This window comes from Bos indicus, chromosome 11, assembly GCF_029378745.1.
Source record: "Bos indicus isolate NIAB-ARS_2022 breed Sahiwal x Tharparkar chromosome 11, NIAB-ARS_B.indTharparkar_mat_pri_1.0, whole genome shotgun sequence".
Lineage (NCBI taxonomy): Eukaryota > Metazoa > Chordata > Mammalia > Artiodactyla > Bovidae > Bos > Bos indicus.
The window spans coordinates 93,174,447-93,193,060 of NC_091770.1; the positions used below are offsets into that span (position 1 = coordinate 93,174,447).

Genomic DNA, 18,614 nt, shown 5'->3' on the forward strand with positions numbered 1-18,614 from the left:
GCTTCAGTTTTCACATCTATAAGATGAGGACATAACATTTGCCTTGTGTAAATGTTAAGCAGTCCCTAAATATATAATTATTGCTTTGAGAGGTTAAAATCCATGTAAAAGTCCTTTGTAAACTGTATAATATGTAAATATGAGTGGTAAATTTTTCTTTGAGTTAGGAACATATTAGAGAAAGGTAGCTAACATAACATAGCTTCTCTGAAAATTCTAATTAATGAGGATATACTTTCTATGCAGAGTGGTTAAGAGATGGATTCTGGACAGAGAGACAAATGCTGTGATTCCATCTGTTGCACTTAATGGTGTGTATCTTTGCACATTTAAGTAATGCACACTTGAGACTTCCTCAGTGGTCCAGTGGATAAGAATCTGCCTTCTAGTGCAGGAGATGCAGGTTCGATCCCAGATCAGGGAACTAAGATCCCATATGCTGCCAGGAAACCAAGTCTGCACGCCAACTGCAACAAAGACCCAGAGCAGCCAAAAAATAAAAAGCAAAGTAAATGTTACATACTTCTGCTTTCTTATGATTAAAATGTGTTTAATAATACTCATTTGTTAGAGTTATCATGAAGATTTCATTTGAAAGTACATGTAAAACACTTGGAACAGTGCTTGGTACTGTTGTTGTTGGTTTGGAGACCACGTTTTTTGTTTGTAATTTACATAGCTGTGCTGGGTCTTGGTTGCAGCATGCAGGACCTTTTAGTTGTGGCATGTGGGATTTTTTCTTTAGTTGTGGCATGTGAACTCTTTGATGAGGCATGTGGGATCAAGTTCCCTGACCAGGGATTGGACCCAGGCCCCCTGAATTGGTAGAGTGGAGTCTTGGCCACTGGACCACTAGGGAAGTCCCTGGACACTTTTTGATAACAGGGAATTTTAGGTGACTCAAAGCAAGAAGAAGGCAGCCAATTATACTGAAAGCCCATGACAAAGCTTTAGCAATTCTCTTTCAGTTTAGGGACTCGCACATCCTTTTGATGAGGAAATGACTGATACCTCTGACCTGGTGCCCTTTTCACGTTTTTTAACATATTTATTTATTTTTAATTGAAGAATAATTGTTTTACAGTATTGCATTGTTCCTACCAAATATCAAGATGAATCAGCCATGGGTATATCCATGTCCCCTCCCACCCTTCTAGGTTGTGACCAAGGCTTGGTTTGAGTTCCCTGAGTCATACAGCAAATTTCCATTGGCTATCTATTTTACATATGAAACAGTGTCAGACTTTATTTTTTGGGGGCTCCAAAATCACAGCAGATGGTGATTGCAGCCATGAAATTAAGACGCTTACTCCTTGGAAGGAAAGTCATGACTAACCTAGATAGCATATTGAAAAGCAGAGATATTACCTTGCCAACAAAAGGTCTGTCTAGTTAAGGCTATGGTTTTTCCAGTGGTCATGTATGGATGTGAGAGTTGCACTGTGAAGAAAGCTGAGTGCCGAAGAATTGATGCTTTTGAACTGTGGTGTTGGAGAAGACTCTTGAGAGTCCCTTGGACTGCAAGGAGATCCAACCAGTCCATCCTAAAGGAGATCAGTCCTGGGTGTCATTGGAAGGACTGATGTTGAAGCTGAAACTCCAATACTTTGGCCACCTCATGTGAAGTGTTGACTCATTGGAAAAGACCCTGATGCTGGGAGGGATTGGGGGCAGGAGGAGAAGGGGACGACAGAGGATAAGATGGCTGGATGGCATCATTGACTTGATGGACATGAGTTTGAGTGAACTCCGGGAGTTGGTGATGGACAGGGAGGCCTGGCGTGCTGCAATTCATGGGGTCGCAAAGAGTTGGACACGACTGAGTGACTGAAATGAACTGAACTGAACTGAATGTGTGTTTCCATGTTACTCTCATCCTACCTCCCACCTTCTCCTTCTCCCCACCCCCAGCCATGTCCATAATTCTGTTCTCAACATCTGTATTTCCACTGTGCTGTGCTGTGTATAGTTGCTCAGTCATGTCCGACTCTTTGTGACCCCATGGACTATAGCCCATCAGGCTCCTCTGTCCATGGGATTCTCCAGGCAAGAATACTGGAGTGGGTTGCCATGCCCTTCTCCTGCTGCTCTGAAAATAGGCTCATCAGTACCATCTTTCTAGATTCCACATATATGCATTAGTATATGATGATTGTTTTTCTTTCTGACTTACTTCACTCTGTATAATAGGCTCTAGGTTCATCCACCTCATCAGGGCTGACTCAAATGCATTCGTTTTTAAGGCTGAGTGATATTGCTTTGTATATATGTACCATAGCTTCTTTATCCATTCATCTGTTGATGGACATCTAGGTTGCTTCCATGTCCTAGCTATTGTAAATACAGCTGCAATGAACATTGGGTTACATGTGTCTTTTTCAATTTTGGTTTGCTCAGGGTATATGTCTTATGGTGGTCTTATTTCTAGTTTTTTAAGGAATCCCCATGCTGTTCCCCATAGTGGCTGTATCAATTTGCATTCGCACCAACAGTGTGAGAGGGTTCCCTTTTCTCCACACCCTCTCCAGCATTTATTGTTTATAGATTTTTTTCGATGATGGCCATTCTGACCAGTGTGAGGTAATATTTCATTATAGTTTTGATTTGCATTTTTCTAATAGTGAGCAATGTTGAGCATCTTTTCATGTGTTTATTAGCCATCTGTATGTCTTCTTTGGAGAAATGTCTGTTTAGGTCTTTTGTCCATTTTTTGATTGGGTTGTTTTTCTGGTATGGATTTGTATGAGCTGCTTCTATAATTTTGAAATTAATCCTTTGTCAGTTGTTTCACTTGCTATTATTTTCTCCCATTCTGAGGGTTGTCTTTTCACCTTGTTTATAGTTTCCTTTGCTGTGCAAAACCTTTAAAGTTTAATTAGGTCCCACTTGTTTACTTTTGTTTTTATTTCCATTCACTTTTTTTAATATAAATTTATTTATTTTAATTGGAGGCTAATTACTTTACAATATTGTATTGGTTTTGCCGTACATCAACATGAATCCGCCACGGATGTACATGTGTTCCCCATACTGAACCCCCCTCCCACCTCCCTCCCCATACCATCCATCTGGGTCATCCCAGTGCACCAGCCCCGAGCAGCCTGTATCATGCATCGAATCTAGACTAGCAATTCGTTTCACATATGATATTATACATGTTTCAATGCCATTCTCCCAAATCATCCCACCCTCGCCCTCTCCTACAAAGTCCAAAAGACTGTTCTATACATCTGTGTAAAGCAGTCTTTCCATTCACGTTTTTGATCCTAGTAAACTACAGAGGTTTGAACCCCGCTTAATATAAAGGTGCAAACTCCCTAAACTCTGGAGACTTCTCATGTCTTGTTCATTATTGTGTGCTTAATATGGGATGAAGCTGTTTTCTGATAAATATTTATTGAATAAAGAATAATATCCTTTGTTGTTTTTTTTTTTTTTTTTGGAAAGAGACTTGCTTAATGTGAGGGTGTGATGCATTAAGAAAGCCAGAATGGGACAGACTGATTCATTCACCAACAATTAGGAGAAATAAAGAGAAAGGTAGCAAAAAGTAAGAATTTTCATACTAAAAAGGACATTATGATATTATGGAATGTTCACTGACATTTCCCACATTCTCCACTTTTCAGCAGAAATTAAGAAGAGAATGAAGAGGGAGAACCAGAGCAGCACATCCAAGTTCCTCCTCCTGGGGCTCCCCATCCAGCCAGAGCAGCAGGGCGTGTTCTTCGCCCTGTTCCTGGGCATGTACCTGACCACGGTGCTGGGCAACCTGCTCATCATCCTGCTCATCAGGCTGGATGCTCGCCTCCACACCCCCATGTATTTCTTCCTCAGCCACTTGGCCTTCACTGATGTCTCCTTTTCCTCTGTTACCATCCCTAAGATGCTGATGAACATGCATACTCAGCAACAATCCATCCTCTACGTGGAGTGCATTTCCCAGATGTATTTTTTCATACTTTTTGGCTGTTTTGACAACTTCCTTCTTGCAGTGATGGCATATGACAGGTACGTGGCCATATGCCAGCCACTTCACTACACCACTGTCATGAGGCAGGAGCTGTGTATCTCATTGGTAGCTGTGTCCTGGTTCTTCTGTTGTATCCATGCCCTGTTGCACACCCTCCTCTTGGTCCAACTGTCTTTCTGTGCTGAAAATACTATCCGCAACTTCTTCTGTGATCTCCCTTCCCTCCTGAAGATGAGCTGCTCAGACATTTCCATCAATGAGCTGGTCATCTTTACTGAAGGAGGAATGCTGTTCACCTTGCCTCTGAGTATCATCTTGGGCTCATATGTTCATATAGGGACCATCATCCTGAGGGTCCCCTCCACTAAGAGACTCTTTAAAGCCTTCTCCACTTGTGGCTCCCACCTCTTTGTAGTATCTTTATACTATGGGACACTTGCTGGTGCTTACTTTTTCTCCTCATTATGGGACTCCAATGACAAATATATAGTTGCTTCAGTCATATATGCAGTAGTTACTCCCATGCTGAACCCCTTTATCTATAGCCTCAGAAACAGAGACATAAAACAAGCCCTAGAAATATTTCTCAGTAGGGCTAACTTCTTGAAATGACAGTCGCTAAATCCTCTTATTGCAGCCATGAGCACAGTGAGATATATCTCCTAAAATTATTGTATGGTTGGCAACTTTGTGTAACTTCAAATGAATATACATTCTGCTGTCATGTTGTAGTGCTGTTAATATGCCAACAAAGTCCAGTTTGTTACTTGGACTCTTAAATATTCTTTATCTTCAATTTTTTCTGTTTGTTCCTCATCTCTCATAAAATATGTGGGAAAATGTTATGCAAAACATTTTTATATTGTGTTGTTGAGGACACACAGATTTAGCATCATGATCTACTCCTGGTGGGCTAATTCTTCCCTGTAAGGTGTGCTGAAATTGGATGCATTGGCTTCAAGCTGATTGTGAACGTCTCTTTTCAACTCCATATTCAATGACAACATGCTGGTGGATTGAAATCAGCCATAATGGGGATAATTACACTATGGAAATCGGCAAATGCTACAAAGCAAGTCTCCCCTACAATAGAGAGCCATTTTTATTCATTTAACAGTATACCGCTACATTTATAATTAAGAGACATTTCTCTTTAGCAATGGCTCCCAACTTAACGTCTCATTTACTTCTTCTGATGTTAGTATAGATATACTAGCTTTCTTTTTGTTAGTGTTTACATGGTACTTTTTCCATCACTTTAAACTTTGTTATGTTCTTCTATCTGTAAAGTGTCAGTGGTTAACAGTGTGAAATTGGGGTTTGCTCTTTTATGTAGACTGGCAATCATTTCTGGAGAACTTCTCTCTTAACATCTCATCTAATCTAATCAGAATGTACTTGAAGTTATATTTTTCATATTTCTATATGTTTTTTTCTATTTGGTTTTTTTTTTTTTTTTTTTTTTTTGCCGCACTATGTGGCATGCAGGATCCTAGTTCCCTAACCAGAGATCATTGAATCTATGCTCCCCACATTGGTGGCATAGAATCCTAACCAACAGACCACCAAGGAAATCCCTGCATTTCTACATGTCTTCTAGTTGAGATATCTGATTTCATATTTATTGTCTTCTACTCCCTTTTGATTAATTAAATATATATCTTATTATTCCATTTCCCCTCTGCTAACCTATTAATCATATATCATTATTAATTTATAATTCTTTTCTGTACTTTATGTAGAGACTGTGTATTGCTTTTTCTTTAAAAAATCTTTTATTGTAGTATAATGCATAAAACCTGAAATTTACCATTTTAATCATTTGAGGTATACAGTTAGATGGCATTTGGTATATTTATCACTGCTGTCTTATTCTAGGGCTTCAAAAGGAAACTTTGTGGAACATCATGCAATTGAGCCCTTCAAAGCTATGAAAAAATAATGACAAATATATCTATGAATCAGTGTGGAAGGATTTCCAAGCTATATTATTTAATGAAAAAAGAAATATATAAGACAGCATCTATAGCATGCTACTTCTTGTGTAAAAGTAAAGGGAAAATAACATATACATGTAACTTCCCACTAAGCAAGAAAAAGCACACAAAGAATAAATCAGAAGCTAATGAAACTGTTTACCTACAGAAGTTGGGTGGGTATGGGATAGGAAAAGATGGAGTGATAGTATATTTATTTGTATAGTTTGATGATGTTACCATTTACCTACTAAAAATAAATAGAAGATGATGGAGAATAAAGCAAAGTAGAAAACAAAAAAATGCGCCTAACTATGTTTCAAATTAATACCATAATCTGACTAAGGGGGGGGGGGATAAAATAATCAAATAATAATTAAACACAGAATTTTGTCTATAAACTACTCTCACAGTGAAGAAAAAATTAAGCAAGGTTTGAGCTGAAGTTAGTCTGTCATTAACAGTGGTTTAAGTTCAAGTGACATTACCTGTATTCAAAGATTTAGCAAATAAATAAACCTATTGAGTCTGAGTGAACTCCGGGAGTTGGTGATGGACAGGGAGGCCTAGAGTGCGGTGATTCATGGGGTCGCAAAGAGTTGGACACGACTGAGCGACTGAACTGAACTGAACTGATTCTGGAAAAGGAAGTAATTCATCAGTTGGGGAAAGATGCCATGTACATGGAAAAGGAGAGGCTGGAAAGAAGTCTATGGTGTCAAGCTAGAACTGGACATAAATCAACTTGAGCTCGTGGGCTTTAATATGTCTAAACAGACTGAAATTTATCGGTTCCCATTCCACACAATCAGTGGTGTGGGGATCTCAAGGGCTAATACTGCTCTCTCTGGACCTTACTGTGATATATGGGGAGGCAGAATCCATTGCTGAGTTCTTCAAATGTCAAGGGCATTCTCCTCTCCTTATCCTCATGAGCAGGCAGAGGAGTAGCTAACATGTCAGTGACATTAGGGACGCCTTCTCCCAGGACTCCTGTGGCTCAACCCTTTGGTCTCTGCAAGGATCCATCTTAAGAAAAAGGCAAGAAATTTGCCAATTAGCTCAGTTGGATTCTTTTCTAACAAGAAGCTTGGGGCTGAGTCCCTAGGGCCTTACTCTTATTGATAAAAATGAATCTTCCTGCTCATTGTTCTAGTTCTTATAGTCAGGCATGGAAGGTGCTAAAGATCCTTAGGTCATGGAGGTACAAGAGATGGGTATTTAGGTAGCAGCCTGAACCAGCAAGCATCAACATCAGTCTGAGCAAGGTGGGGAAGCATCTCTTTCCCTAGATATGTGCATTGATGTGAAGACTAGGAGAAAGAGAGAGACAAGGTATGTTTACATTGCTGGTACAACCATGTGTTCACTGGTGCACACACTGACTAAATGGTGCTACCAACCACAGGTGGCCATAAAATTAAAATAAATTAAAATTACCTAAAATTAAAAACTTGGTTCTTTACTTGTACTAGCCTTATTTCAAGTCTCTGGTAGTCACATGAGGTTAGTGCTACTGTATTGGACAAAGCAGATGTTTGAATATTTCCACCATCTAACACCATACACAAAAATAAACTCAAAATGGATTAAAGATCTAAACGTAAGACCAGAAACTATAAAACTCCTAGAGGAGAATATAGGCAAAACACTCTCTGACATACATCACAGCAGGATCCTCTATAACCCACCTCCCAGAATATTGGAAATAAAAGCAAAAATAAACAAATGTGGACCTAATTAAACTTAAAAGCTTCTGCACAACAAAGGAAACTATTAGCAAGGTGAAAAGGCAGCCTTCAGAATGGGAGAAAATAATAGCAAATGAAGCAACTGACAAACAACTAATCTCAAAAATATACAAGCAACTCCTACAGTTCAACTCCAGAAAAATAAATGACCCCATCAAAAAATGGGCCAAAGAACTAAATAGACATTTCTCCAAAGAAGACATACAGATGGCTAACAAACACATGAAAAGATGCTCAACATCACTCATTATCAGAGAAATGCAAATCAAAACCACTATGAGGTACCATTTCACGCCAGTCAGAATGGCTGCGATCCAAAAGTCTACAAGCAATAAATGCTGGAGAGGGTGTGGAGAAAAGGGAACCCTCTTACACTGTTGGTGGGAATGCAAACTAGTACAGCCACTGTGGAGAACAGTGTGGAGATTTCCTTAAAAAACTGGAAATAGAACTGCCTTATGATCCAGCAATCCCACTGCTGGGCATACACACTCAGGAAACCAGAAGGGAAAGAGACACGTGTACCCCAGTGTTCATCGCAGCACTGTTTATAATAGCCAGGACATGGAAGCAACCTAGATGTCCACCAGCAAATGAATGGATAAGAAAGCTGTGGTACATATCCGCAATAGAAAGTCCTATAACGGGCTGATAACAGACCATGAAGGGCTGGGATTCTCCTGCACTGCATGGGTGTGTGCTTGTGTGGGTGTGTGTAAGTTATCTCTGTGTTGCTGCTGCTGCTAAGTCGCTCCAGTTGTGTCTGACTCTGTGAGACCCCATAGACAGCAGCCCTCCAGGCTCCCCCATCCCTGGGATTCTCCAGGCAAGAACACTGGAGTGGATTGCCATTGCCTTCTCCTATTTGTGTGTTGGGTTTGACTATATGTGATTCAGTGTGTGTAGTGGAGTTTCTCTATGTGTGTGTTTGATTTGTGAGCTGCCTGGATGTAGTCTTAGCATGTTTGTTTAAAACAGATTTTTTGGTGTGATGGTTATACAATACTGTACATATTGAATGTATACAATCTGAGGAGTTTGGACATATACACACACATATGTGAAGTCATCACCACAATCAAGTAATTGACATGTTTATCTCCTCTAAAAACTTCCTCATGTCCCTTTTTTGTGGTAGAAAACTTAACACAGTTTTCATTACCACTTTGTGGCCACAAAGTGGTAATGAAAACTCTTTAATGAGTTTTTAAGTGCACAATACAGAATTTTTGACTCTAGCAATGTGCTGTATAGCAGGACTCTAGAACTGATTCATTTTGCATAAACGAGACTTGATATCAATTGAATAACAACACTACATTTTCCGCTCCTTTCCTCTCCAGCGCTTGATAATCTCCATTTATTCTCTGCTTCAGTGAATTTCTTAAACTGAAATCATGCAGTAATTTTCCTTGTAAGATTGGCTTATTTCACTTAGCATGTTTTCCAGGTTCATCCCCATTGTAAAAAATCTCAGAATTTCCTTTTTTAAGGGCAAAATAATATTACATTGTATGTCTATGCCATATTTTCTTTATCCATTCACCTGTCAATGGACATTCAGGTTGTTTCCATAACTTAACTATCATGAATAGTACTGCAATACACATGGGAATGTAGAAATATCTTTGAGATCCTGATTTCTATTCTTTCTGATATATACTCAGAGGTGGGATCGCTGGATCATATGGTAGTTCTGTTTTTAATGTTTTTGGAGACACCCCATACTGTTTTCCATAGTAGCCGTACCACTTACATCCACACCAACAGTGTAGAAGGGTTTTGTTTTCATGATTTTCAAGTTGTGTAATGACAAAGTATTTCATTTTAAAGTTGTGTGTAAGTTGGTCTGAATCCATAAAAAGCTCTACACTTTTGTCTAAGATAAGTCAGAGATGGTCCAAAAAAGGCACTTTGTTACTCTGTGTGTCTGTTTTTGTGTACAGCACCCTCACAATCTAATTCTTTCCTTGAATGGGTGTAGAGCAGAGTGGGCTAAGTGAGTGACTCAGAAACGTGTTTGCATTTGACCTGGGAAGATAGTCTTGCAGCCTGACTCTTCTCTTGCTTCAGGACGTAAACAGGCAGCTCTAAACAAAGTCCTCTTTATGCTAAGTTTGTGGCAGTTCATCCTGGTGGCTTAAAGATATCAAACTTCTCCAGAGCCCCAAGTTTTCTTCATCGACATTTAATTATTTCCATTATTTCCACTTTGGGGGACATGGTGGAGTCAATTCTGGAATCTTGTCTAGTTAACCCGATGACTGTGAATTCTGATACAACTTCTAGGTCCTACAACATCTGTAATGTCATGGATCTCTGGCCACACATTGAGCAAATTCTCATGTCACTCACTTTGGTTGTATGTGCAGAGCTCACTCAAGCATTTAAAAACACTGGAGATGGAAGGGAAGAGAGAGACAGTGGTATGTATGAGGGCAATTGTGTGTGAGTGTACTCATTTGCTCAGTCATGTCCAAATCTTTGTGACCCCATGGACTGTAGCCCCCCAGACTCCTCTGTCCATGGGATTCTCCATGCAAGAATACTGGAGTGGGTTGCCTTTTCCTCCTCCAGGAGATCTTCCTGACCCAGGGATTGAACTGGCATCTCCTCTGTCTCCTGCATTGGCAGTTATTTGGCAATCTGCATTGGCAGATTTATGATGGCAGTTATTAGCATATATTGGCAAATTTATTAAAATTGCAGTGAGTCAAGTGCTGTGGATGTGTTCATCTTCAGAGACCATGGTTCTTTCTTGATGGCCTCCTCATATCTTTGTTATCATTAGTTCCTGACCTGGGATTTTGGTCATTCATCCTGTCTAAATAATTAATTGATTTATTTAGTTTTGGGGTCACACTCCTTTGACTGCTTCTCTTTAGTCAATGCTTTACTATCCCTTGTGGCATATTTTTGAACGTAGACATTTTTTATTGTGGTAAACATATATATATAACATAAAAATTACCATTTCGATGGTTTTTAAGTGTACAGTTCAGTGACATTAAGTACATTCACCTTGTGGTACAATCATCACCACCATCCACCTCTAGAACTTTTTTTTTTAATTTTATTTTATTTTTAAACTTAACAATATTGTATTGGTTTTGCCAAATATCGAAATGAATCCGCCACAGGTATACATGTGTTCCCCATCCTGAATCCTCCTCCCTCCTCCCTCCCCATACCATCCCTCTGGGTCATCCCAGTGCACCAGCCCCAAGCATCCAGTATCGTGCATTGAACCTGGACTGGCGACTAGTTCCATATATGATATTATACGTATTTCAATGCCATTCTCCCAAATCATCCCACCCTCTCCCTTTCCCACAGAGTCCAAAAGACTGTTCTATACATCAGTGTCTCTTTTGCTGTCTCATATACAGGGTTATTGTTACCATCTTTCTAAATTCCATACATATGCGTTAGTATACTGTATTGGTGTTTTTCTTTCTGGCTTACTTCACTCTGTATAATAGGCTCCAGTTTCATCCACCTCATTAGAACTGATTCAAATGTATTTTTTTTAATGGCTGAGTAATACTCCATTGTGTATATGTACCACCACTTTCTTATCCATTCATCTGTTGATGGACATCTAGGTTGCTTCCTTGTCCTGGCTATTATAAACAGTGATGCGATGAACATTGGGGTACACGTGTCTCTTTCAAATCTGGTTTCCTCAGTGTGTATGCCCAGCGGTGGGATTGCTGGATCATAAGGCAGTTCTATTTCCAGTTTTTTAAGGAATCTCCACACTGTTCTCCATAGTGGCTGTACTAGTTTGCATTCCCACCAACAGTGTAAGAGGGTTCCCTTTTCTCCACACCCTCTCCAGCATTTATTGCTTGTAGACTTTTGGATCGCAGCCCTTCTGACTGGCGTGAAATGGTACCTCATCGTGGTTTTGATTTGCATTTCTCTGGTAATGAGTGATGTTAACTCAAAATGGATTAAAGATCTAAACATAAGACCAGAAACTATAAAACTCCTAGAGGAGAATATAGGCAAAACACTCTCTGACATACATCACAGCAGGATCCTCTATGATCCACCTCCCAGAATATTGGAAATAAAAGCAAAAATAAACAAATGGGACCTAATTAACCTTAAAAGCTTCTGCACATCAAAGGAAACTATAAGCAAGGTGAAAAGACAGCCTTCAGAATGGGAGAAAATAATAGCAAATGAAGCAACTGACAAACAACTAATCTCAAAAATATACAAGCAACTCCTACAGCTCAATTCCAGAAAAATAAATGACCCAATCAAAAAATGGTCCAAAGAACTAAATAGACATTTCTCCAAAGAAGACATACAGAAGGCTAACAAACACATGAAAAGATGCTCAACATCACTCATTATCAGAGAAATGCAAATCTAGAACTTTTTTAACTTTCTAAACTGAATCTCTGTTTCCACTGAATAATAATTCCTCACTTTTCTCTCCCACACAAGTCCCTGGCAACCACCAACCACCATTCTACTTTTTGTCTCTATAAATATGACTATTCTAAGGTCTCATATAAGTGGAATCATATAGTATTTACACTTTTGTGACTGGCTGATTTTACTTAGCATAATGTCGTCAACGTCTTGTTGTAGCATGTGTCAGGATTTCTTTCTTTTTTAAGGCTGAATAATATTCCATTGTATGTAAAGGCCACATTTTGTTTATCCATTCATTTGTCAATGAACACAGATTGTTTCCATCTTTCAGCTACTGTGAGTAATGCTGTTTTATGCATATGTATACTAATATCTCTTTGGCCTCTGCTTTCAATTCTTTTGGATATATTATTAGAAGTGAAGTTTCTGGATCATATTCTATGTTTTAAGTTTCTGAGGAACTGCTATAATATGTATGTCTGTGTGGTATGCATTTGTGTGCAAGACAGACACAAACACATAAGCAGCAGTCTGGCTATAAAGTTATAGAAGAGACTGTGTCTTATTTATTATTCTCCTAATGTCTCTCACTGTGTCTCCACTATGTTAAAAAAATAAACTCTCCTGATTTCCATTGAAGAGTTTGATTGATGTTTGCTTTATTGATGTTTGATTGATGTCTCGAAGTGAATGTGTCAGTGTTCAGATACATCACATTTTCATTGTTCTCCCCAGACTGGATGAGCCTCAATGTGTGAGCAAAATACAGTGAGATTTGTCTGTATATTGACACAGCCACTGGGAGAAATTTGTAATGTATGGTAATTGCTATGCTCAGTATGTCTAAGTTCCTGACATTTCCTACTTTCATTCATTCCCAGCAGAGATAAGAAGAGCATGAGACTTGAGAATCAGAGCCATGTGTCCGAGTTCCTCCTCCTGGGGCTCCCCATCCAGCCAAAGCAGCAGGGCGTGTTCTTCGCCCTGTTCCTGGGCGTGTACCTGACCATGGTGCTGGGCAACCTGCTCATCCTCCTGCTCATCAGGCTGGACCCTCGCCTCCACACACCCATGTACTTCTTCCTCAGCCACTTGGCCTTCACTGACATCTCCTTCTCATCTGTCACCATCCCTAAGATGCTGATAAACATGCAAACCCAGGATCAATCCATCCCCTATGCAGGGTGCATAGCACAGATGCATTTTTTCCTACTTTTTGGCTGCATTGATAACCTTCTTCTTGTAGTGATGGCTTATGACAGGTACGTGGCCATCTGTCACCCTCTCCACTACACCACCATCATGAGGGAGGGGCTGTGTATGTTTCTGCTGGCTGGATCTTGGCTCCTCTCTTGTGTCATTGCCCTGTCCCACACCATCCTCCTGGCGCAGCTGTCCTTCTGTGAAGACAACATCATCCCACATTTCTTCTGTGACCTTGCTGCCCTGCTCAAGCTCTCCTGCTCAGACACCTCTGTCAATGAGCTGGTCATATTCACTGCAGGGACTGCAGTTGTTTATTCTTCCACTGAGTGGCATCCTGGTCTCTTATGGTCTCATTGGGGTCTCCATCCTGAGGGTCCCTTCTACAAAGGGGATCTGCAAAGCCCTGTCCACCTGTGGCTCCCACCTCTCTGTGGTGTCTCTATTCTATGGAACCATTATGGCACTGTACTTTTCCACTTCATCAGGCAAGTCCAAAGACAAAGACATGATTGCCTCACTGATGTACACACTGGTGACCCCAATGCTAAACCCCTTCATCTACAGCCTAAGGAACAGAGACATGAAATTGGCTCTGGGATTTCTTTTCAGAAGAAATAACTTTCTCATCCAGTGAGAATCACCTAAACATGTTCTTATGTCACCCACTGACCTTGTCAGATATACCCTCTTGAAAAGTTGTGTGTTGACCACACATGTCTCTAGCATCTTCCCAACTGTCCTCTAAGTGGTCACAATGTTATTGGATGAATTCCTTTCACTTTAGTCATATCTATTGCACATTTATTCGTGGCATTGCCTACAGCACACATGCAACGTGTGGTCTTCAAAGCCCCCAACTCCTTAATAGTTACATATGTGAATTATTGTTCTGAATATGCTGCACTGTTGTTTTATCTTCCTGAAAAAAGACTGAAGATAACAACACACACCAACCATCACTCTCAAAAGGAAAACATGATGCTGATATTTTATACTTCTGTTTTAACGATGAAACCAGGTTTGTTTTAGGCTAAGATTAGAGGCATGATACATGAACCATGAACTTCCAGATGTTCGAGAAGGTTTTAGGAAAGGCAGAGGAACCAGTGATCAAATTGCCAACATCCGCTGGATCATTGGAAAAGGAAGAGAGTTCCAGAAAAACACCTATTTCTGCTTTATTGACTATGCCAAAGCCTTTGACGTTGTGGATCACAAGAAACTGTGGAAAATTCTGAAAGAGATGGGAATACCAGACCACCTGACCTGCCTCTTGAGAAACCTATATGCAGGTCAAGAAGCAACAATTAGAACTGGACATGGAACAACAGACTGGTTCCAAATAGGAAAAGGAGTATGTCAAGGCTGTATATTGTCACCCTGCTTATTTAACTTGTATGCAGAGTACATCATGAAAAACTTAGGGCTGGAAGAAGCACAAGCTGGAATCAAGATTGCCGGGAGAAATATCAATAACCTCAGATATGCAGATGACACCACCCTTATGGCAGAAAGTGAAGAGGAACTAAAAAGCCTCTTGATGAAAGTGAAAGAGGAGAGTGAAAAAGTTGGCTTAAAGCTCAACATTCAGAAAATGAAGATCATGGCATCTGGTCCCATCACTTCATGGGAAATAGATGGGGAAACAGTGGAAACAGTGTCAGACTTTATTTTTCGGGGCTCCAAAATCACTGCAGATGGTGACTGCAGCCATGAAATTAAAAGACGCTTACTCCTTGGAAGGAAAGTTATGACCAACCTAAATAGCATATTCAGAAGCAGAGACACTACTTTGCCAGCAAATTTCCAGTCCATCTAGTCAAGGCTATGGTTTTTCCTGTGTTCATGTATGGATGTGAGAGTTGGACTGTGAAGAAGGCTGAGCACTGAAGAATTGATGCTTTTGAACTGTGGTGTTGGAGAAGACTCTTGAGAGTCCCTTGGACTGCAAGGAGATCCAACCAATCCATTCTAAAGGAGATCAGTCCTGGGATTTCTTTGGAAGGAATGATGCTAAAGCTGAAACTCCAGTGCTTTGGCCACCTCATGCAAAGAGTTGACTCATTGGCAAAGATTCTGATGCTGGGAGGGATTGGGGGCAGGAGGAGAAGGGGACGACAGAGGATGAGATGGCTGGATGGTATCACCGACTCTACGGATGTGAGTCTGAGTGAACTCTGGGAGTTGGTGATGGACAGGGAGGCCTGTTGTGTTGCAGTTCATGGGGTCACAAAGAGTCGGACACGACTGAGTGACTGAACTAAACTAAACTAAAAGAGGCATGAAACACAATTCTATTTTGGACCAAGCTATACATTTTCAAGAAGAAGGCGAAGGCACCCCACTCCAGTACTCTTGCCTGGAAAATCCCATGGATGGAGGAGCCTGGTGGGCTGCAGTCCATGGGATCTCTAAGAGTCGGGCACAACTGAGTGACTTCACTTTCACTTTTCACTTTCATGCATTGGAGAAGGAAATGGCAACCCACTCCACTGTTCTTGCCTGGAGAATCCCATGGACCGGGGACCCTGGTGGGCTGCCGTCTGTGGGGTTGCAGAGAGTGGACACAACTGAAGCGACTTAGTAGTAGTATACGTTTTCATGTCCTGAGTTTCTGACCCGGAGGTGGTAGATGGTCAGGATTCTCAAATATGTTATTAGATCAGATCAGATTAGTCTCTCAGTCATGTCCAACTCTTTGCGACCCATGAATTGCAGCACGCCAGGCCTCCCTGTCCATCACCAACTCCCAGAGTTCACTCAGACTCACGTCCATCGAGTCAGTGATTCCCTCCAGCCATCTCATCCTCTGTCGTCTCCTTCTCCTCCTGCGCCCAGTCCCTCCCAGCATCAGAGTCTTTTCCAATGAGTCAACTCTTTGCATGAGGTGGCCAAAGTACTGGAGTTTCAGCTTTAGCATCATTCCTTCCAAAGAAATCCCAGGACAGATCTCCTTCAGAATGGACTGGCTGGATCTCCTTGCAATCCAAGGGACTCTCAAGAGTCTTCTCCAACACCACAGTTCAAAAGCATCAATTCTTTGGCGCTCAGCCTTCTTAACAGTCCAACTCTCACATCCATACATGAACACAGGAAAAACCATAGCCTTGACAAGACGGACATTTGTTGGCAAAGTAATGTCTCTGCTTTTGAATATGCTATCTAGGTTGGTCATAACTTTCCTTCCAAGGAGTAAGCATCTTTTAATTTCATGGCTGCAGTCACCATCTGCAGTGATTTTGGAGCCCAGAAAAATAAAGTCTGACACTGTTTCCACTGTTTCCCCATCTATTTCCCATGAAGTGATGGGACCAGATGCCATGATCTTCATTTTCTGAATGTTGAGCTTTAAGCCAACTTTTTCACTCTCCTCTTTCACTTTCATCAAGAGGCTTTTTAGTTCCTCTTCACTTTCTGCTATAAGGGTGGTGTCATCTGCATATCTGAGGTTATTGATATTTCTCCCAGCAATCTTGATTCCAGCTTGTGCTTCTTCCAGTCCAGCATTTCTCATGATGTACTCTGCATACAAGTTAAATAAGCAGGGTGACAATATATAGCCTTGATGTACTCCTTTTCCTATTTGGAACCAGTCTGTTGTTCCATGTCCAGTTCTAACTGTTGCTTCCTGACCTGCATATAGGTTTCTCAAGAGGCAGGTCAGGTGGTCTGGTATTCCCATCTCTTTCAGAATTTTCCACAGTTTCTTGTGATCCACAAAGTCAAAGGCTTTGGCATAGTCAATAAAGCAGAAATAGATGTTTTTCTGGAACTCTCTTGCTTTTTCCATGATCCAGCGGATGTTGGCAATTTGATCTCTGGTTCCTCTGCCTCTTCTAAAACCAGCTTGAACATCAGGAAGTTCACAGTTCACATATTGCTGAAGCCTGGCTTGGAGAATTTTGAGCATTATTTTACTAGCATGTGAGATGAGTGCAATTGTGTGGTAGTTTGAGCATTCTTTGGCATTGCCTTTCTTGGGATTGGAATGAAAACTTACCTTTTCCAGTCCTGTGGCCACTGCTGAGTTTTCCAAATTTGCTGGCATATTGAGTGCAGCACTTTCACAGCATCATCTTTCAGGATTTGGAAAAGCTCAACTGGAATTCTATCACCCCCACTCGCTTTGTTCATAGTGATACTTTCTAAGGCCCACTTGACTTCACATTCCAGGATGTCTGGCTCTAGGTCAGCGATCACACCATCGTGATTATCTGGGTTGTGAAAATCTTTTTTGTACAGTTCTTTTGTGTATTCTTGCCATCTCTTCTTAATATCTTCTGCTTCTGTTAGGTCCATACCATTTCTGTCCTTTATCGAGCCCATCTTTGCATGAAATGTTCCTTTGGTATCTCTGATTTTCTTGAAGAGATCCCTAGTCTTTCCCATTCTGTTGTTTTCCTCTATTTCTTTGCATTGATCCCTGAAGAAGGCTTTCTTATCTCTTCTTGCTATTCTTTGGAACTCTGCATTCAGATGTATATATCTTTCCTTTTCTCCTTTGCTTTTCGCTTCTCTTCTTTTCACAGCTATTTGTAAGGCCTCCCTAGACAGCCATTTTGCTTTTTTTGCATTTCTTTTCCATGGGGATGGTCTTGATCCCTGTCTCCTGTACAATGTCACGAACCTCATCCCATAGTTCATCAGGCACTCTATCTATCAGATCTAGGCCCTTAAATCTATTTCTCACTTCCACTGTATAATCATAAGGGATTTGATTTAGGTCATACCTGAATGGGCTAGTTTTCCCTACTTTCTTCAATTTCAGTCTGAATTTGGCAATAAGGAGTTCATGATCTGAGCCACAGTCAGCTCCTGGTCTTGTTTTTGCTGACTGTATAGAGCTTCTCCATCTTTGGCTGCAAAGAATAGAATCAATCTGATTTTGATGTTAACCATCTGGTGATGTCCATGTGTAGAGTCTTCTCTTGTGCTGTTGGAAGAGGGTGTTTGCTATGACCAGTGCATTTTCTTGGAAAACTCTATTAGTCTTTGCCCTGCTTCATTCTGTATTCCAAGGCCAAATTTGCCTGTTACTCCAGGTGTTTCTTGACTTCCTACTTTTGCATTCCAGTCCCCTATAATGAAAAGGACATCCTTTTTGGGTGTTAGTTCTAAAAGGTCTTGTAGGTCTTCATAGAACCGTTCAACTTCAGCTTCTTCAGCGTTACTGGTTGGGGCATAGACTTGGATTACTGTGATATTGAATGGTTTGCCTTGGAAACGAACAGAGATCATTCTGTCGTTTTTGAGATTGCATCCAAGTACTGCATTTCAGACTCTTTTGTTGTCCATGATGGTCACTCCATTTCTTCT

At 40.7% G+C, this 18,614-nt stretch overlaps 1 protein-coding gene and 1 pseudogene across 1 annotated transcript; both read left to right on the top strand.

Moving 5' to 3' along the window:
* Positions 1-3,646: 3,646 nt before the first annotated feature.
* LOC109565623 (olfactory receptor 1J4-like) lies at positions 3,647-4,585 on the top strand. The gene has a single exon (XM_070798146.1). The coding sequence runs from the start codon at positions 3,647-3,649 to the stop codon at positions 4,583-4,585; it is 939 nt and encodes a 312-aa protein (XP_070654247.1).
* Positions 4,586-12,989: 8,404 nt separating this feature from the next.
* Positions 12,990-13,932, top strand: LOC109565624 (olfactory receptor 1J4-like; annotated as a pseudogene).
* Positions 13,933-18,614: the final 4,682 nt, after the last annotated feature.

Excerpts from the sequence above, each read along its gene's own strand:
- LOC109565623 (XM_070798146.1), top strand. The coding sequence starts at position 3,647 with ATGAAGAGGGAGAACCAGAGCAGCACATCCAAGTTCCTCCTCCTGGGG.